This window comes from Corvus kubaryi, unplaced genomic scaffold, assembly GCF_017639235.1.
Source record: "Corvus kubaryi isolate FWS band 111438036 unplaced genomic scaffold, C.kubaryi_AGA036_p1.0 37308, whole genome shotgun sequence".
Taxonomy (NCBI): Eukaryota; Metazoa; Chordata; class Aves; order Passeriformes; family Corvidae; genus Corvus; species Corvus kubaryi.
Window position 1 is genome coordinate 8,948,128 of NW_024581096.1, and position 20,574 is coordinate 8,968,701.

Consider the following 20,574-nt stretch of genomic DNA (forward strand, 5'->3'; position numbering starts at 1 on the left):
TCAGTATGCTCCTGGGCAGAAAACAGAGATGAAAAGATGTATTTCCCATTACTGGTCCCTTGAACCATCCAGTGTCCCAGGAAGAATCTGTTTTAAAGGTGGAAAAAAAATCATATTTATTACAAACAGAGGAAAATGTTTCTGGTATCTGGAAGACAAAGATAGTGTGGCCATTACTGTTGGTCTTATTATTTCCCACATTGTCAACACACTTGACAAAAGTGAATTTATCAGCTGAGTGCAACCAAGATATTTAGTTTCTCTAAATGTCCTAGAAGGAATAAATTGTGTACCAAAGGTTTTGAAGATTGGGGGAAATCTAATATTCTATTGACATATGCTATGTATTTAATTTGATGCTGTGGTTTCAATGTCTTTTCTGATAAATTTTAGTAAAATCTGTGCTAAGAAGAATGGAGTTGTTTCAGTATCTATGGGGTTTAAAATGCAGGGTTAGCAAAAGAAACATGTTAATTGAAAAAATATTTGTGTATATTCTTGCAGTGCTTTAAAGAATACTTTTGCTGAAATTTTTGGTCAGTTGGTGCTAAATATTACAAGTTTGATTAATTTAATTTTTACAGGTTTATTATCTTTTCCACAGTGAGAAAATCCTGTAACAAAGTGATTAAATAGCTCAATTTTTATTTTTTAGGCATATTGGAGATAACATCTGTAGAAATTGGTGTTGTGGCAGTTAAGTCTGTTAAGAGCAACTACTATTTAGCCATGAACAAAAAAGGAAAAGTCTACGGCTCTGTAAGTACCTTTTTACATTCCAAATGGATTTCAGTAGTCAGCACAGTTCCCTGTCTTGCCTGTTGAAAACACTGCTTGTCTGTGTATTGCTACTAATTAGAGATGAAATGAGCTGTTCATCAAAAATTTCATCCTCTGATAAACCAGGATCACCCCACTGCACAAGCTTCCTGTTGCTTGCTAAGCTCATGTCAAACCAACACAGCTGCTGGGATTTAGCATGTTTACTGCCTCAGTCACACCGCTTATTAAGGAGTGTTCAGTAGAGAGGGTCCTACAAAATGTAATGTTTAAGGCTTGTTTTCCCTGTTTTTTCTACAGTGCAGTCACACTGAGCAGTAATTCAAGGGTGGGGGGAAGGGGGATAAAGTGTACCTGAAATCACAGAAACTTGAGCTGATGGAGTAAACACTCCAAGTTATCAGATTAAAACCTTGAAGAAGATTCCTAGAGTAGAAGGTTTTAAATTGACTATATTGATAAATGAGTAAGATTATGGACAGTACAGAGAGACATGACCTTAAATATCAGTGGATAAGCTTTGTCTGAGCAGAATTCAGGTAACATTTGAAAGTTGTCCATATATACTTTATTAGTATTTGTGTAAGTTTGAGGTTATTGATACTTTCAGGGGGAAAAACAATCCAAACACCAAAACACAAAGGTAATCAACCAAACAAAAACAAAGCAACCTGAGAAAACTCAGTAACTATCCAAATATTTTTAATGGAAAGCAATATGATGTATAAATCCTTAAACTAAACTCAAATATATCCTCACACATTCCCATGATTACACAACCACCAGATTGTTCTGGTATTACATCTGGTTGGGTTTGCAATTTTGCAATATTGTGCCTGTTCCTGGAAAGGTTATGAACCAATCTGCAGGTTGCTTAATGTTCATATCATCCATATGTTTTATACAAAAAGGTTGCAGGTAGGAACTGGGTTTATTGTTAAGCAATGTAGCTAGGCCTCCTATTTCTGCTGAAAACAATGAAGTTATGATAATCTCAAGTGAGACTCAGGGGCTTCCAGTCATTTGGCCCTCTTTTTTAAGGAAACACTTCTACAGGGTATGTTTAGTTCATACAAACTATGTAAATGGTCCTCCCCCATCTGCACTATGGCTAGTCACTCCTGGTTCAACAATATAATTCTGATTTTCTAAACTCTGTGACAGTGTCAAAGAATCACATTAAGGAAACACCAGAACAAAGAAATTTTTCTTAAACTCCTGTAAATGTAGATTTTAATTTTTAGATTTACACTGGTCAAAAATACAGGATGATCAGTGCTTACTGAGAGATAAAACTGTGTACGGTTACTCAGTACAGTCATTGGTCATGGGTGTGCTTCTGTTCATAGGTGAAGGTTTTAACATAAATCACCATCTTCAATTCACACATCTCAGTTTACAGTGTGCATCATTTGTGATTGTCCATCCCAAAACCCAAGACGGGCTTTCCTATCCAAGTTGTTGCCTTGGCTGGTGTGGTGAGAGTCTATCCCAAAACTATACATGTACAAAAGATGTCAAAGCAGCTTTCATGTACCATACATGGAAACTGCTGCCATAGGATTCAGTAATTCATACTGTATTAGAAATAGTGTTGACAGGAAGATATGAATGTGGGAAACCTTTTTTTTAATTCCAGCTGAGATAATTTTTCAATATTCACATCATAAAATCACAACATAATGATTTATCAAAACCTATTCCATAATACTTTAGCGATTTCAAGAATGCTTCTGTTATTATTTTTCCCATAATCCCAGGATTTGCAGTTAGCCTCATATTACTACAGTGTGGCAGCTTGCAGATGGATATGAATACCAGAACCAATATAAATTGTAAAAACACCCTTGAGCACGTGCACAATAGACACTGGTGCAGGCTTATGCTGAAATTTGTTTGAAATGAGCAAAGCAGTCCTGTGTAGCATTCAGACCCCTGCCAGTAAGACTTCTTAAGCACATCACAACATCATCTTTTCTCTATTATCTAAGAATAGAATTAAAAGTTGGATTTGAGAACAATTCCGCATCTGGGAAAACAAGTAAAGCCACTTCTATGTTAATCAAATACCTTTCCATTTGACTGATTTCAGTTAAAATGAGGGAAAGAAGACTCACTATTAGGTTTCTTTAACAAAATAAACTTCTTTAATCTACTTTAACAAATTGGCAGATAGGAGAAGTTACTGTGGTGTGTAGAACTGTGATTGATAAGCACCTGCCTTTTTAATATCCTGATGCCGGAGGTGACATATTACAGAAAATAACTGGTAAATTATCTATATATAGCTTTTTGAGGCAATGTCAATAGTGGTTTTGTAAAGAGTCTTGCCTTAATAATGTTTTCCTTACTGACCATTGTTCAAATAACTACCAATCGTAAAATCAAAGAGCATTTTAATTTAGTTACATTTTAAACACTGCACTTTTAAAAGCCTTCTAAATTGAATATGAGTAGTTTGTTAAAATTGGATGGGTTTATATGTAGGAATGACTTGTTTATGAAAAGAAGTATTCTTCGCTTCAGTATAGAAAAGTGTATCTGTGTAAAAGTACTTTTAACAGTATAGAAAAAAGTAGTCTCCCCTACATGCTTCCACAGGCTTGTATTTTTTATTCCTTCTAACAGCCTGATGACTGGTTCTCCTTTAAAAATAGAAAACCTTAATCCCTGGTACTGTACACAAAATTACTTCCAATGTTGTTTAGTCAATAAGATACAAGGTCATATATGATTCCTTTTTAGGCTAAGCCTCTCTTCAGGTCAGCTGAATGAATAGGCCTCACATCAATTGTGATAGCAGCATAACAGTGATTTGCACCTATCTAAAAAAAGCCCTTTTTCATGTCCCATGTGGTCTAAAGATTCTTACTTTAAATAAGAAATAGACCTATTCCACACATATTTGTTTAACATATGGTATCAATAATCTCATTCAAGATATTTAAGAGTTATATTTGTTAGAACTGAAATGTGATTAATGATTCCAAGATTGCTTCCTCATACTTTTGGGTTTATGACCAAGAATTTGATTTAGTATTGTTGCCATATTCCACACTGCTATATCTATGCATTGAATAATTAATTATATCTTTTGTTATTGCAGTTTAACTGATGTTGCTTTATATGCTGTGGACACAGTGAAACTTTCATTTAAATATACTGTAGAATCCTAAGAGTGTCACATAGAGAACACTACAAGTTTTGAAACATTTTTAAAAAGTATTTGCCTTCAGTATGCTGAAATATTATGTTTGTTCTCAATTTGTGGGGTTTTTTTCTTCTTTTAACAGAAGGAGTTTAATAGCGATTGCAAATTGAAGGAAAGAATAGAAGAAAATGGATATAACACATACGCATCCTTAAATTGGAAGCACAATGGAAGGCAAATGTTTGTGGCCCTGAATGGGAGGGGAACCACAAAGAGAGGACAGAAAACAAGAAGGAAAAACACTTCAGCTCACTTTCTTCCTATGGTAGTCATGTCATAGATGAACGAACTATTTTTTGATGCAGTTGAACCAAAGGCTGTTATGTCAAGAATATTTGGTAATTCTCTTAAAAGGTAGACTCAGAGAAGTAGCACAGACATCTGCATGTTTGAGATGAGAGCAGGGGAAGCCTTTGAAGGTTTTGTACTTATTGCTGGCACATGAAATACCTTTATTTAGTTCGTTGTTGTATCTTATAATCAAAATGCAAGCTGGATCAAAGGGGATGGAATTTATTGCCAGTGTGAATTTTTTTTTTTTTTAAGTCACTGCAGCAGACCTTGATGGACATAAGACAATCTGTTGCGTGATCTTCATGGGGAATGCTATTTATGGAATACTAACTCATATCAAAGTCCTTAATTGCTCATTCAAGCCTGATGATTCAATGAACAGTTAGACACACAAGCATTTACTGGAAGCACTTGGGTCATATGCACAAATAATGACATTTCTGGAGAAGCCTTGTGGACAAATGGATAGGATATGCAAAGTAGTGTGTAACTGTTCTAACAAAATGAATAGTATGGTTTGCTTGTATGTCCTAAATTCATTTCTTTTTATTTCTCTCTAAGTTATTTATTTAATAGGATGTTAAATATCTTTTTTATTTGAAATGTTTCCTCATTTGCTTCTTTCTTATTTTCCCTTTTTCTTAGTACTTCACACAGAGGTTGATAGATTAAAATGTCAAAACCTCAGAAGTACTCAGAGAATAGGTATTAGACAAGGCTTTAAAGGCAGAATTTAGAGTGTATAATCCATTTTTTTCCTGAACTGTCTTGCACTTAAGCAAAAGACCAAACAAGCAGTGCTTGGATTTATGGTATTGGGTATCTTTATATCGGAGAAATATTTGTACTTATCAGCACTCAAGAACAAACTTCAAGAAATACTTTGTTCAAAGGGTCTTTCTGCTATTTTGAAATTGAGAGAAGGGGCCACATCTGTACTTGGGTGCCAATGCATCTGTGTATATTCATCTGACTTTGATTTCAGTTTGGAGCTAGGATCTAACACACTGCTATCAGTGTGATATTCTGCAGCACATGTTGGGCTGGAACCCTGATGTGGACAGCCCTGTTAAAATCACTGAGATTGCAAGTGGTAAAATAAAACTCTAGTGTGTAATTCCTAAGTGTAACATTTGGCCTCTGAAAGGTAAGCAAGAAGGCAACACAGTCCTGCACTCCTTATTCAATTAATAGTCTCATTCAACCCATTTGCCATTGGTACCCAACTTGTAGAATCACAGGCATATAATGGGAGCAATATCTAAGGGCTGCAAGACAGGAGATCCAAAATCAGGCTCGTGCGTTTTTCAGAGATTATTACTCACGTGTATATTATATATGAGAGCCAACTGAAAAGCTGTGCTGGTTTTCAGCTTTAGCATGCCTTTCATAACCATCACAGTAACTGAAGGCTCAAAATACATAATATCCAGCACATTTTTATGAAGTGTTACTCGTCCCATGGCTTAACTTGAGCAACTGCAGTATAATAAAGTTAAGCATAATATGAAGTCTGTTCAATTAAAGGTACATAAGGTTTGTTTTATATTTTGCTTTACTCAGTAATTTTAGAGAGCTCTGGATAGCTCACCAGTGTAACCATATTGAGATTCATTTTGTTAGAGCAGATAAATAGGAAACAATACATCAAACAATTTGTGCCACTGTCTTCACATTGTATTCCACTAAATAAATAAGCCTTTGCAGTGTCTTTAGTAAGAAACAAAAGTAGTGTAATATTATTTTGTTCTAAATACTTTAACTGATAACTATAAGATTATATTGATGCTGCAGTTTATCTTCAATATTTCTTGTTGTGAAAAAGTTGGTTTTATTTTTATTGTTTGGAGACTGTATTTTGGTACAAAGGAGAGCCTTGCTTAATGTGTCTTTTTGAGAATGTTTAACCTCTATAAAGGCTGGTGTTGTTGGAATCTTCTATAACTTATTTAAGTCAATGTTTAACCAGCACTTCAATCTTAATCTGTTATTTAAATATTAGCTGTTTTTTTAAAAAAAGCAAAAAAAAAAAGCTTTCCCATAAAATACAGAATGGTCAGATTATATTTCCTGTCCTTACATAAAGTCAGCTGTTTTAAAACTAGGAATTCATTGAGAGACAAGATATTTTTAGTTGATAGCTGATGTATTTCATGGTACTTTATCTCCAGTTTTCTTCTTCACAAATGACATTTTTCTAGAAAGAGAAATAAGAATTTCAGATTCTAAATGTAATTGCAGCTCACAGCAAAACTTAACTACCATGATAAAAGCGAGTTTCTGTTTAAATTTGTAATCAGTAATTAAAACTGACAAGACATAATGGACCACCCATACTGAACCTTCAGTATGAGTTTGGATGAATGCAGTCTTGAATGACCACTTAAAGAACATTTAGGGTACAAATGAAATTCTCTTCTTACAGAATTACCTAGATGACTTGGTCAGGGGAGAATTATGCATAAATATTATCATAGTACTCAAAACACCATGCTGCTCAAATGACAAGATCAGGAAATATCACTTTCCCAAAGTGAGCCAGGAGCCATTTGTGACATGAGTAGTGGTTTCTGAAAACTCACCAAAATAAAAAACCCTTGAAGGAATCAATGATTCCTGTGTGTTTGGTATACTGTAACACCCACTGTAGTGGGAGCAAACTGCAGATATTAGAGTATCCCAGATCCTCAACCATAAGCTCTGTTTTCTGTCACCCTGAGCATAAGAGTCTCCTGAGTAAAAGGAAAACAGGGGGAGGGGTTTAGAAAATAAAAGGGATACCAAAATCACTGAGCAACAATGTATAGTATGTTATATTTAAATAAAAATAATAAAATGTGGGGATTAGAGAATAAAAGTATTGTCTTTGTTTTATTAACCTGAAATTGTACTGCACAATAAAAATAAAAAAGAAAAAGATCTGTTGTACTACGGGCTGTGATTTCATGCTGTATACCCCCTAAACAAATATCTTTTGAACATTTCTAAGTATTTTTAATATTTTGTATGTGTGAGGCCACTGTCTCCATACTAATAACAACCAAATGCTTCAGATTCTTCCTGTATTTGAATCCATCTAGCTTTATATAGTGGAATAAAGCAATGAATTCAGAGGAAGCATGTTTGATGAAAGACTGGAGGGGTTTAGGAAGAAGAGCATGTTTTTTTAAAGTAAACTTCAGATATGGAAAAATAGTTACATTTTGTGTAAGAGTTCATTCAAGACATTTCAGGTTATGACATTCACTATCGGTTAGCAAGCTTTAGAAGTAGGAGCACAACTTTGTAGTTCATGCCCCTCCTGAAACTGGTTGTCTTTATTCACGCAAACAGTAACAAGGAGTCATCTTGAAACTAATGTGTGAAAACAACCCTTCTTTTGAAGTACCAAGTATCATTATTTAGTCCATTAAGTTAGACTGTGGGACTGAATTAATCTCCCTGATTTCCCATTAAATTGGAGAAAGAAAAGTATAACACGTAACAAACACTTTCTGCTCCATCTAGTCAATGTGTCAATACTAATGGTATTTTTCAGAAAAAGATCCTGGACTCAAACAATTTCAGTGCAACCTCAAGTAACGAAGCAAAGAAAAGTTGTTTCCATGGCATTGTTAGCAAAATATAGAATAGGAGAAATTAATTAGTTTTCAACCTGTAAATTATGATTTATAGTTATACCTCCCAAACTTTTTGAATCTCATGTTTAGCTATATGGAGCTTTCTTGGAATAAGTTTAGGATTTTCTAGTGAAACACAGTGCATCTCATACCTGATTGATGTATTTTCACTTATTAATCCCAGAAAAAAAAGTTATATCTCCTTTGTCCTCTACAGAAGTTTATAAAAATATGCTCCTGCAAAAGACAAAATAAACAAATCATGACTAAACCTCAAGTAACTGACAAGGGAGTAGTGATTTCTGAGTTACTGCAGTACAAATGAAGAGAATTTCCACTCCTGAAATTCCTCAGCAGGACTTTTAGTGATGCCACTGTATGCTATTTTGTTAAAACAGAATAGAATCATAGAATGTTAAGGGTTGGAATGGACTGTAAAGATCATCTAGTCCCAACCACCCTTGCTATGGGTGGGGACACTAGACCAGGCTGCCCAAAGCTTTATCCAGCCTGGCCTTGAACACTTCCACTACTGGGGCAATCCACAATCTCTCTGGGCAACGTGTTCCACCACATTCATAGTAAAGAATTTTTTCCATACGTCTAACCTAAATTTCCCCTCTTTCAGTTTGTACCCATTGTTCCTTGCCCTATCACTGTAGTTCATGTCAAAGAGTCCCTCTCCAGCTTCCTTCCCTGTAGTCCCCCTTCAGATACTGGCAGGTTGCTATGAGGTCTCCACACAACCTTCTCATCTCCAGGCTGAACAGCCCCAACTTGCTCAGCCCATCTTTTTACGGGAGCTGCTCCAGTCCCGTTGTCAGCTTTGTGACTTCCTCTGGACTTGCTGCAGCAGTTCATGTCCCTCTTATGCTGGGGACACCAGGGCTGGACACAGTGCTCCAGGTGGGGTAGCAGCAGAGCAGAGCAGAGGAGCAGAATCCCCTCCCTTGACCTGCTGGCCTCATTCCTTTGGATGCAGCCCAGCATTCCATTGGCTTTGTGGGCTGTGAGTGCACATTGCTGGGTCATTCAGTGAACGGAATGAAAAGTTAGTATCTCTGCTCCATTGTTTACATGATGCCCAGAAAATTTTTATACTTTCCTTCATTAGAAATACTCGAAGTTTCACTTGCCCGTGTTTTCAAAAATGTGCATCACTCTTTCACTGCTATGTGCAGTTTATTTCCTGTCCAGTTATGGTCATTTCCTATGATTTCTTCCTTTTTTTACCTGTAACAGCAAGACTCCTAAATAGTTCACTGAGGGAACTTACACTGCTGATGTCTGCAGTACATTGTCATTAATATCACAAACAGAAGACTCTAATTTTTGGTTCTATGTAGAACATGACATAGAGAGCCTGTGACGCCGTAGTGTTTTGATAACCCTTTTCTCCCCTGAAACTTCACATACACTTACTAGTAAACATACAAATTAGGCTCAAAAGTATGCATTGAGGATAACTTGGTAATTTTAACAACCACTATACACAAGATACATTGCAAATGAAAATATATTTTCCACCTTCCTTCCTTTTCCATGGCTCTCTTGAGGAAAAGATATGACATCATTACTATTATTATAGTTGTTGTTGTTATTATTATTACTACTACTTCTACTACAGTCTTCGTTGTTCTTACTAATTGGTAGCCAATGCATGACCTGTTGTGGTCTTTGACTGAATCTCGCTTCAGTGATGAAATAGGATAGAGATATCAGCAGTCTTGTAAAAGAAGGATCAATCTCTTTCTCTTCCTTATGGTCAGCAAATTCAACTTACTGAGTGCTACTGATATAGCACGCAGTTTGTGCTCACTTAAATATAACTTGAGCTGTATGATTCCAGCATTGGAAGAAGAGATATGGCTCTGTTTATCATGTTAAATGAGTACTGTATCCCTTGCCTGACGGAGATGGATAAGATTTAACCCATTTATTTATTTAACTGATTGCTTCTTAAATGCTACGAAGTGAACGATACAGTGTGAGAGAAAAGTCTTGCTGATACCCATAATTATTACATTTCTGTGGTAATTGGGAGATGCAGTGGGAAGGTACGGTGTCAGAATTGTTAAAGTGCTTTAATACAAACTCCTGCAGCAAGGTTCAGCCGATATTCACACTGAAAGCCACCATCAAGTTGCAGATGAATGCCTGGGTGTTGAGATTGAGGAATACAGAAGCTCTGATTGGCCCTGTACTCTAGTGTCTTAACCATTCTCCACATCAAAGTCACAACAAACTTGAATCTGATCACATGTACAGATGTAGAATGTGAAGGTAATTCTACTGACAGTCAGAAAGTGGCAGTGGCCAAGTTTAAGCGACCTGCAGCAATCTTTTGTTTCTTTCCCCCTCATTCTGTAACATTTAACATTTTCCTTGGACTTTTGTCAGAGGCCTGACACACAGTTTTCCTCATTGCAGATGAAATGCAATACAGCATGAGGTTTCTAACAATACATCCTATGTGTACCAACTAAGGATGAAAACTGACATGAAAAACAGCAAATTAAAACCTTCAGGTAGAGTCTTGCAAACAAGCTGTTGCTGAAAACTGCCTGTGACACACAGGACTGAATGTAAAAGCAGACCAGTCCTCAGCACTCACGTGACAGGCATTATGCTTGGTGTTAAGACTTGCTTGTATTAGATTTTCCTCAAACTTTTCATCTGTTTTGTTATGAAGGACGTCAGTAAGATTCAGACAGTCATATGAGCTTGTCCACTGAGGATGTTTAATGACACAAGGTTTTGGCACAAGAAGTACTTGAGCTTCTTAGTGCTGGACTTTGGAAGTGTACATTAAGGAAATACAATAAAATTTCTCCATTCTTCTGCTAATCCCTCCAGCTATAATTCTGTGCTCACTGTTGGAGACAAAACATTTTAGAAGCAAATTTTTTTGTCTCTGAACTAACAAGACATGGATTTGACAGATGGTCTGCTCAGCAGAAAAAAAAATTGTGGGATGGTTGCACTCAAAGGGCTGTGGAGAGCAGTTGTCCATATTGGGACTGCCACGTTTTGGCTCCTCTGTCAGTGACATGGACAGAGGGATTGAGGACACCCTCAGCAAGTTTGCTGATGACACTGAGCTGTGTGGGGTGGTTGACACAGGGAAGGGAAGGAGTGCCATCCACAGAGACCTGGACAAGCCTGAGAGATGGGACCATGCAAACCTCATGGAGTTCAGCAAGGCCAAGTGCAAGGTCCTTCACCTGGGTCAGGGCAATTCCAAGCACAAGTACAGACTGGGCAGAGAATGGATCAAGACCAGCCCAGGAGAAAAAGTTTTGGGCATGTTTGTGATCAAAAAGCTTAACATGACAGGACAATGCCTGCTTGCAACCCAGAAAGCCAACCGCACCCTGAGTTTTATCAAGAATCCTGACCACAGGTCAAGGGAGGTGATTCTCCCCATTTACACCGCTCTCATGAGACACCACCTGGAGTACTCTGTCCAGCTCTGGGGTCCAAAACACAAGAAATATGTGGTTCTGCTGAAACAAATCCAGAGGATAGCCACTAAGCTGATCACAAAAATGAAACACCTCTACTGTTAAGACAGGATGAGAGATCTGGGGTTGTTCTGCCTGGAGAAGAGGACACTCCAGGGAGACCTCATTGCTGCCTTCCAGTACCTGAAGTGGGCTTACTAGAGGCTGGAGAGGGACATTTCACAAGGGGGAATTGTGAAAAGTTGAATTAAGTTGAAGGAGAATAGGTTTAAATAAGATATTAGAAAGAAATTTATAATCCTACAGAATGAGATCTTCTCAAAAACCACAATGCTTATGACCATCATATGAGATCATTTCCATATCATCATCTACCTGTAGAATCATCTGATTTTGAGGTAGGACCTCAAAACTACTGAGGAAACATTAGATTAAATTACTTCTTCAAATATGTTGAGACCAGTCAAAACTGGCATTGATTTTTGATGCACATTGAGCTGGCCATTTTAGTAGGTTGATAAGTAAAATTTTAACCACGGTTAATCTAAGAATAAAATTATCAAACTGAAGTAAGGGAAATTTAAGTCAAAGTATTTGGAAAAACCTTGTTAACACTAAGAGCTCTGAAGTAAACTGATTAGGGTAATTGTACAACTTACAGAGTTTTAGGCATGTAAGAGCTGTCAGGAATGGTTTACCTTGCTGATTCTTCCTCAGAGAGGAGCATGGAGTAGATCACTTGCAAAGTTCCTTACAGTGATATTTTGTATGATCCAATTAACCATCTACTGAACCTATATAAAACACAAGACAATTAGCAGCAGGCATAAATTCCAGTCACTACCAACATTTTCAAACTCAAGCCAGTAATATGTAGAGATCCTCTAAAAATTATCCAGAGCCATACAGCTGCCCAATTACTTCACACAAGCGTGTTGCAACAGGAAAGAAACATTAGTAGTTAAAGTCTTTCTAAGTAAAAGAAATCAGAGTGACTAAAAGCAGACAAAGAACAAGTTTTTTCAACAGGGCACACACTTCCGGGAAATGTTGGCAAGCTGGTGTTTGGTCCCATCTTACTAACCTTTGTAGAGAGATGCAATCTGCATCTGACTCAAGCTTCCATTGCAGGAGACAACACTGGCACAAGCAGTTACAACACGAAAAGGTCAGTGCCCACCTCCTTTCAACACTCAGTAACTTGCACAGAAAGCAAAAGATAATTTTCATAGATAATTGCTGTATTTTTCAGTGGTTCTTGCAAGAATAATGCCACAATGAATAAAACCCTTCATTAACCGACTCCCCCTCAAAATGCATGTCCTAATAGGAGTTGACTTATGGATATTGTTCAAGAAAATTGACTTATTTCAGCTTTAACTAACAGTACTATAAATAAACCTGTAAATAGAATCACAGAACAACAAAATGGTTCAAGTTGGAAGGGAACTTAAAGATCATCTAATTCCCACCCTCCCTGTCATGAGAAATGAGAAGAGACACCTCCAACTAGACCAGATTGCTTAATGCCCTGTCCAGCTCGGCCTTCAACACTTCCAGACATGGGTCATCCACACCTTCTCTGGAAAACCTGTTCCAGTGCCTCACCATACTCACAATGAAGATTTCTTCCACAAATTTTTCATATTTAATGTAAATTTTGATTTGATGGCAGCTTAATAATTTGTAAAGTTCATTTCATGTTGTTTTCTTCTGTTAATTTTAAACAGGGTGTGGTAGTTGATCAAATAACAGACTGACCCTGCATTCTATAGAGCCCTCTATTTTTACTGGGAAGAGCTCAGCCCCTTACAGTTTCTTCTGCTGACACACTGTATCACCATCTTATATGCAGGGTGAAAAGGTCTGTTCTAGGAAAGAGGGAAAATACACAGTGGTCATGACTATTCTGTTACTGCAAGCATGGCAAGGATTCTGCATGACTAAAATACAGTGAGAAGAGGGCAAAATTATTCTTGCAGTTAATTGTAGCACTAACAGATATGGATATATCATGAAATATATATTATGCTGCACGTTCTATTGCCATATTCTTGAATTAATTCTATGTTTATATATATAACATGTAATAATAGCATGTAATAATATTTATATCCAACAGTTATTAATAACACACACAAGCACAGAGGCTTGTACCATTGGTAGTTCCCTGCCAAACTCATTCTATTGTTTTCATTTCTTTAGCTCTGGAGGAACACTGATGTTATTCACTGCTGTTGCTTTTACAACTTAGGTAGGAAGTTTGCTTAATCAGCAACCTTCAGAGATAATGCCCATCTCTAAAGTTCACAGCCCTTACAACTCCATCTGACAGTCTTGTACCTCAAAATCATTAAGGCAGGTGTTCTCATTTCACTATTTGACAGCTATCAGTTTGCTGTTCATCGTAGAAATACAATTGTTAGCTACAGCTGCTCCTGTTATCAAAACTCCATTGGTTTAGATGCCAAAAAATAAAAGATAATACACATTAATGATTCAGTATGATTACTTATCTCTTGTTTGATATGGTGGCGTATGACAGAGAACAATAAATAAATGAGAGTGTGATCATCAAAGTATTATTATGCATACTTCTAAGATACACTTTAAGGAGGTTAGGCTGATGCTCTTTACTGAAGAGATAGAATTCAAGGAGTAATTTATTAGAAAATAAAGTAAAAATTATACAGGTTTTCATTTGGAGATTTTGTTTTCTTATTCCAAAGGAAAGAACACGAACAAAACCCCTGCAGACTTACCAAAATTCAGAAGCATAAATCACAGCTAATATCTCAAGACCATGTAAGTCACGTAAGACCTATCAGGGAAAATCCTCTTCTTTATGGGTGGGCAAAGACAGAAAGACAATTATTGAGTGCCAAGCCCTGTGACAGAAGAAAGATTTGAGCAGCTGCGTCCTTAATACTCATAATAAGGGGACTCAGTGCAGCTGGCATCTGAGCCAAATAGCAATAGAGTTTAGTCCTTGAAGTATGTCACCATGTTGGTATTTCACCACACAGCACATCTTTCTTACTCAAAAGTTCAAGGAAGGAATTAGAAGTAAATTAATATTTACCCATTTGGAATATAGTATCTAGACAAGACTCCATTATTTTAATTCAGTAAACAAAGTTAGGGAGAAAAACATAGTAATTGTCTATTGTGCTTTGGAAGAAAATACTGCATGTATTCCAGAGAAGTGTAACATGAACATTGCCAGTGCACTGTAATGACCAACATAAATGCTCAGTGTTGTTGAGAAGTGGCAGGATCATCTATGTCAACAAAGAGCTGCAGAAAGGGGAGAGTGGATGAATCTAGAGACAGACAAAACTTTCACTGAAAATATTTTACCACAAGTTACTTCTTATTTAAGAAAATTGCTAGCTCAGAGCTATAATGCATGAGAATAATAGGGATTGTAACAACACTGTAGAGCCAAATTAGAGCCTTAATCTTTTACTTAGAAGGTATGCCCTAAGCATAGTAAGATGATATATGGAGTTTTATGAATAGGAGATCACTGCAAAAAACAGCTAGGCCAGGACAGGCATCGTACCACGAAAGCAACAGAAAAATTTAAATGTGACTAGACGAGGAACACAGCAGTGATAATAAGTAGTATTTGGAAGTATGAGTTAAATTAAGTTTGCAGAACCTCACAGCAAAGTTTCAATGTAAGTTTTGGGCAGTGTCTGGGCCCTAGGAAGAAGTTGAAACTGTCTTCAAAATCAATCCTAGAAGCAAGCTGCTGTTGGCTTCTAAATATTAAATTAAATGTGATTTTGTTTGTTTCAAGCCCTCACACACTGTCCACGTTGTAAACATTTTCCTGGTAACATTATTGTGTTTTGTGTAAATATGGAGAATTTTCTTAACTTGAGCCAGATTACATTTTAAACAAGCACCATGTAATGAGGATGGCCCTAATTAAACAGAGGACTGCTGGCAGTACTCTTGCAATACATAGAAATCTTGTGCCATTTCCTGTCTTTTTTCTATTGAGCATGAAATCCACAACAGATTTCCTGCCACCTAGGTAGAACTGAACAAGGCACACTCTCACTCTTAGTCTTCCCTGCAAATGCATAAGCCAGCACTGTACGAAGTCACAGCATTGGCTGTGGGTCTGTGCAGCAATCTGTGCTTACCTGGGTACATGACAGAGCCTGTGCCAATCCAGGTGCTTCTACAGGGAACATTCAGACAGTTTAGCATGCATTATAAACCATATCTCTAATATTGAACAGACTTAGAAAATCCAGGGACTTTCTGAGGGAAGAGGTTCTTCACTTTGGCAGCTGTTGCCACACAACATCAGACTTCACTTTTTGGAAGAATGGCAACTTTAACCGATAGTTAACAAGGTGCAAACAGGGAAAATAGATCTGATATAGCCAGTGTTTTGTATGACATGTTCAGGTAAGCCCCTCACTCTGCTCTAAACAGTGCTTCCTAGAAAGACCAATAAGAGCAAGAGAAGTGTAAAAATCAGAAACAAATAATGAAGTCAAGACAAAAGAGAAGAGTTGAAATAGAAAATGCAAGAAGCTGGCTGCACAGTGGGCTACCAGACTTGGTTTTGTGCAATTATCTGTACTTACTGTCTGCAGTGATCATGAGAACTCCATCTGTACAATCATTCCGTGATTGAAGTGAAACACTTCACACTGAATGAACCACTGCTTCCAGACTCCCACAACTGTTGTGCCTTTGATCATGAGTATCTGAACAACAGCTTTTTATACATATTCAGTTAAAGAACTTTTCAGTAATTGCACTTTCAAACAAGACAATTATCTTCTTATCTTTCTTCACATATCCAAAAAGCATGAAACTAGAGTGGAATATCATTTCATCTTCACAAATTTCTCTGTCATGGCTGTATTTTCTCAACCAGTTTGTAAGTGACTATTGCCTAACTTGTGCTCGACTAAAGTATATCCACTTGAAAATGATCTTATCTCTACAGGAGTATTTGAAGAGAGAGCAAGTCCAGTTTTGTCAGTTTTATTATTTGAAATTGTGTTTTTCTGGTTTAATGCAAATCTTAGTTTCAGCTTTCCTTTTTTTTTCACTGTAGCTAAAAGGAAGAGATAGCTTGTGTTTTACTCTCTTTGAAGGATCAAAATCAAGTCACTCCCTATGTTTCTGAATAGTAAAAATTCTTCCAGTTGCTCAGCATAAGGCACATTCCTCCTCCTCTGATAGAGTTTATTTCTCTTTTTTTTTTGGTGACAGCATCTGCAGTATTCTACCACGAAGATGCAAATCAAAAATCCTAGTTTTTTACCCCTACTTATAAGTTGGAGCATTACATTAGTTCACCTTTTGCCAAAGAATGCTTTTCATGAAGTTAGTTTGTACAGATATGTAAGAAATTGGTGTTTATGTCCAGGGCAATGATTAAAATATTAATATTAATATTAATATATTAAAATAGGGAACTCCTGTCTTTTCAGTTGTTTTTTTCTGATTACTACCTTTTGCTAATGGGTATATTATTTAACATGTGTTTTACTGCTACTTCATAATTTAGATCTTTTTTAACTGCAATAAGATATCACGCCTAATGGAAAATTTATAAAATATAGTATATCTACACATTACTTTTATCTGTCAAACTTGTTCTCTTATTAAAGAAAATCTCATTTACTTCATAAGGTCTAAATTTCCACTGAGTCCTATTAGCTACTACAATACTTTCATTCTCTGGTTCACAAATCTTGTTGCAGAAATTATATAATGCTGGATGGTTTATATACCATGGAGTTGTCCTACATGCCTTTCAGAAGATAATTGCAATTTTGTAATTTGCTTTGTACCAGGGACATGATTTAATTCAATAATTTCAAATATAGCCTGTGTAGGTAGTTCCCAAAGAATCCAAAGGATTAAGAAAAACAAACCTAGCATCAATATGTGTAATTTGCTGAATATAAGTCCACATCTTCATTTATATTGAATCTGCAAATGGCTAAGAATGATTCATCTAATCATTGACAAAAGTTTGCTGCAGGAACATAGCAAGTAAGAAAATTCATGCTGGTTTTGTTGCTTATGAATCACTTACTAATGAGTCACACGCAAAATTTGGCAGTACCCAGTAAAAGAACCAAGCAATTAATTACTGAATCTCTCTGGAAATTGACAGTTAATTTTCTATTTGCCTAGTACTTATTACTACTAATATTGTTTCATCAGTGAGCTGGAGATATAACCCTGACTCTATTCCAGACCTTTTTTTCCAAGGTATAATCCATACCTAGACCATCTCTGACAGAAGTTCATCCAACAGTTTAACATACCTACTTATGGAAATTCTGCTGCTTTTTCAAGTAGCTTGCTTGTGTGTTAATCTGGCCCTTTGAGTGAAAGTTTTTCTTAGTATCTAATATAAATGGTCCCTGCTACCAATTAATCTAACTAATTCACATTCTGTCTATTACAGAGATGAAAACACTTGATCACCATCCTCTTTGCAATAACCTTTTATGCATTTGAAGCTTGTTATCATAGCCCTTCTTCATTTTTCTCTTTACCAGACTAAACAAATGAAATTCTTTCATACCTGCCTTGGATGTCATGTTTTCTAAATTGCTTATCATTTGTATTATTTATGACAAGTTATCTCCAATTTCTGTGTCTTTCAGCAAAAGTGTCCCCTCTTCTAAAAGTGCTCATCAGTATAAGGTAGCATGAAATAAACATATCTTAAATCTAATGAGATACATGCTTTTAATAACTATCTGAAATGTCATTTGCGTCTTTTATAAATGACATTCAGTTGCATATGTAGCTCCAGCTTCTTTCCTGCATTTTCCAAGCCAGTCCTTGCACATTTCCTATTCATGTAGTCAGTGAACAATAGGTAAGAGAACTTTCAACTATCAGTGACCTCACTTTATATCAGTTTCATTGACAACCATAAGTCCTCGACTTGATTGATCATGGAACAGAGGGTTGCATGGAAAGCATCTATACAGTACAGATAAATATTAATCCAGACTCAGAGCCAAAATTTTTATGAACTAAGAATTTCCTCTCTCTGCCCTCCAACATTACTCACTACAGACTTGTAGCTATGTCCTATCCTATTCCTTCTCTAACAGTTTAGTTAACACATCTGCTTCCTGAGATCCAGAAAGTACGTCAAGCTAAATTGCCTCAATTTTCATATAAACCTCATATAGACAAGTGTTTAATTTAGTTAGCTTACTCTAACATATAACACATGTAACATGTTTATGTTACTCTAACACTTGCCAAGCCAAGCCAAGCTAACAGAGAGCTAACTGCATCTATAATAATCTAGAGCTATCTTACAAATCCCAGATATTGTTTTAAATATCCCTAAATAAGTAGTTAGCCTGTCTGTTGAAACAGGCCATTTTCTGAACGTTACTCCTAATATTATATAATAAAAAACCCCCAGGAATATTTTTTATCATTATGAGCAGATAGTTAGTTGAGGTCAGCTTTAGAAAGCCTTTAAGGTTTTTGTTTCTCTGCCTTAGGACAGGACTGATGGAATATGTCCCTGAAATGCTCACTATTCAATTGGATACTAGGGACAATTTCTTCACTGAAAGGGTTTCCAATCTTGAGGTTGGAACGGGATGTGCAGGGATGTGCAGGGAACTGGTTGAGTCACCACCCTGCACAAGTGTGAAGGATGTGTAGCTGTGGCACTTAGGGACATGGTTAAGTGGTAGATATGGCAGTGTTGGGTTTATGGTTGGACTAGATGATCTAAAAGGTGTTCTCCAAGCTAAATGATGGTATGAGTCTGGAATATTTTAAGGAAAATTAATGTCACATTTTAGGATACTTATCTTGAACTCCACAGAGGAGAAAAATAAAAAGAATTTTCATAATTGTGTGCCACCCAAAAGTTTTCTGCTAACTATTTTTCAAATAGCAAATTAACTTTCATTGGACTTAGTGAACAAAAAGCCAGATTTCAAAAGTGATAAATAATACTGTTCAAACAATATTCATCATTAAAACTCACTATTGTTAAATGATATGACAGCGGCTTACTCTGAACAATTCTAGAACCAATATGCTTTGAAAAGAGATGTGAAGGTTGACAAGAAGTTTGAATTTCATTCTGTTATTTTCCTTGTGATGATATGTCCAACTTGAGAGATATTGAGTGATTCTAATGCCTACATCCACCTGCTTTTTAATGTAGAGAGTGTCCTGAGTCTAAGGAACAGAGCCTAGGACTCTGTCCTTTACTACATCCTCATCACATTGATGTGCAGACCATCAAGAATACCACTTCAATTCTTCCCCTTAATTTTGAGGGAACTAATATTCTTCATTCAGGATTTTAACTGTACTTGCTAGACTACATACCAAGAAATTGCCTTAATTACCTATCATTTATTTAACTGTCACTATGCATTTAGCAGGTAGGTTTTATAAGTAATGTTTTACTTGGCTTTCTCTTCTTTAAGATCACATACCATGTACTTCTACACCTATACCCTGCAGTGTTAATTCCACGTATGAAAAATCAGACCATCAGTATCCAAAAAAATTTCTTCATTTTCTTCTTTCACCTATTCCAATTATGGAATGGTTGATTCCATTAACCTATTGAAAAAAAGCAGCAAGTCTTCAGCTGCAAGGTCTGTAACACTGCAAAATTTATAGCTAAAAAGAAGACATCCTTCAGTTTTGCAACACATCTTTTAGAAAACATTGTAAATATGCCTGCTATCACTTCTGCTACATGCAGTCTGGGATGTTCTCCATGCCATTGTTCCAGTGAAACAAAAGGTTAAAATACTCATGACACAGGTCGGAAGAGAATGGAAGAGAGAAAGATCTCTAAAACACATTGGGTTGTGTTTAGGTGATAAATGAGCAGTATGAAGATTAGCTTATCTTTAGATAAGCTCTGATATTATGGTGCATGCTGAGAACAGGCTGCTGAATGTAAACAGTGTCTTACTGAAACCTGCTTGATGCTGAAACTAAGATGTAAAGACTGGTGCCCTGATATGATTTAAATCTGTTTCTTTAATTACAGAATTACTTGTTGGGTTTTCAATTATTTAATTCTGAACTTAGAGTCTCAGAAAAGCTTGTTTTTAAACCATATTTCAGCACTGGTTTTGAGTGGTATGAGCACTGAAATATTAAGGAACCTCAAATGATGAAAGCAGGTTAAAAAATATAAAAGTGC

The 20,574-nt window shown here is 36.4% G+C and overlaps 1 protein-coding gene across 3 annotated transcripts in view; it reads left to right on the forward strand.

The window, feature by feature from the left end:
* The window catches only part of FGF10 (fibroblast growth factor 10), a 62,006-nt gene extending 55,146 nt beyond the window's left edge, over positions 1–6,860 (forward strand). For all 3 annotated transcript variants that reach the window (XM_042028387.1, XM_042028388.1, XM_042028386.1), the window contains exons 3-4: positions 656–759; positions 4,074–6,860. In XM_042028387.1, the coding sequence (XP_041884321.1) occupies positions 656–759; positions 4,074–4,271 (302 nt within the window). In that variant the 3' untranslated portion in view covers positions 4,272–6,860. The remainder of the gene's footprint in view (positions 1–655; positions 760–4,073) is intronic.
* Positions 6,861–20,574: the final 13,714 nt, after the last annotated feature.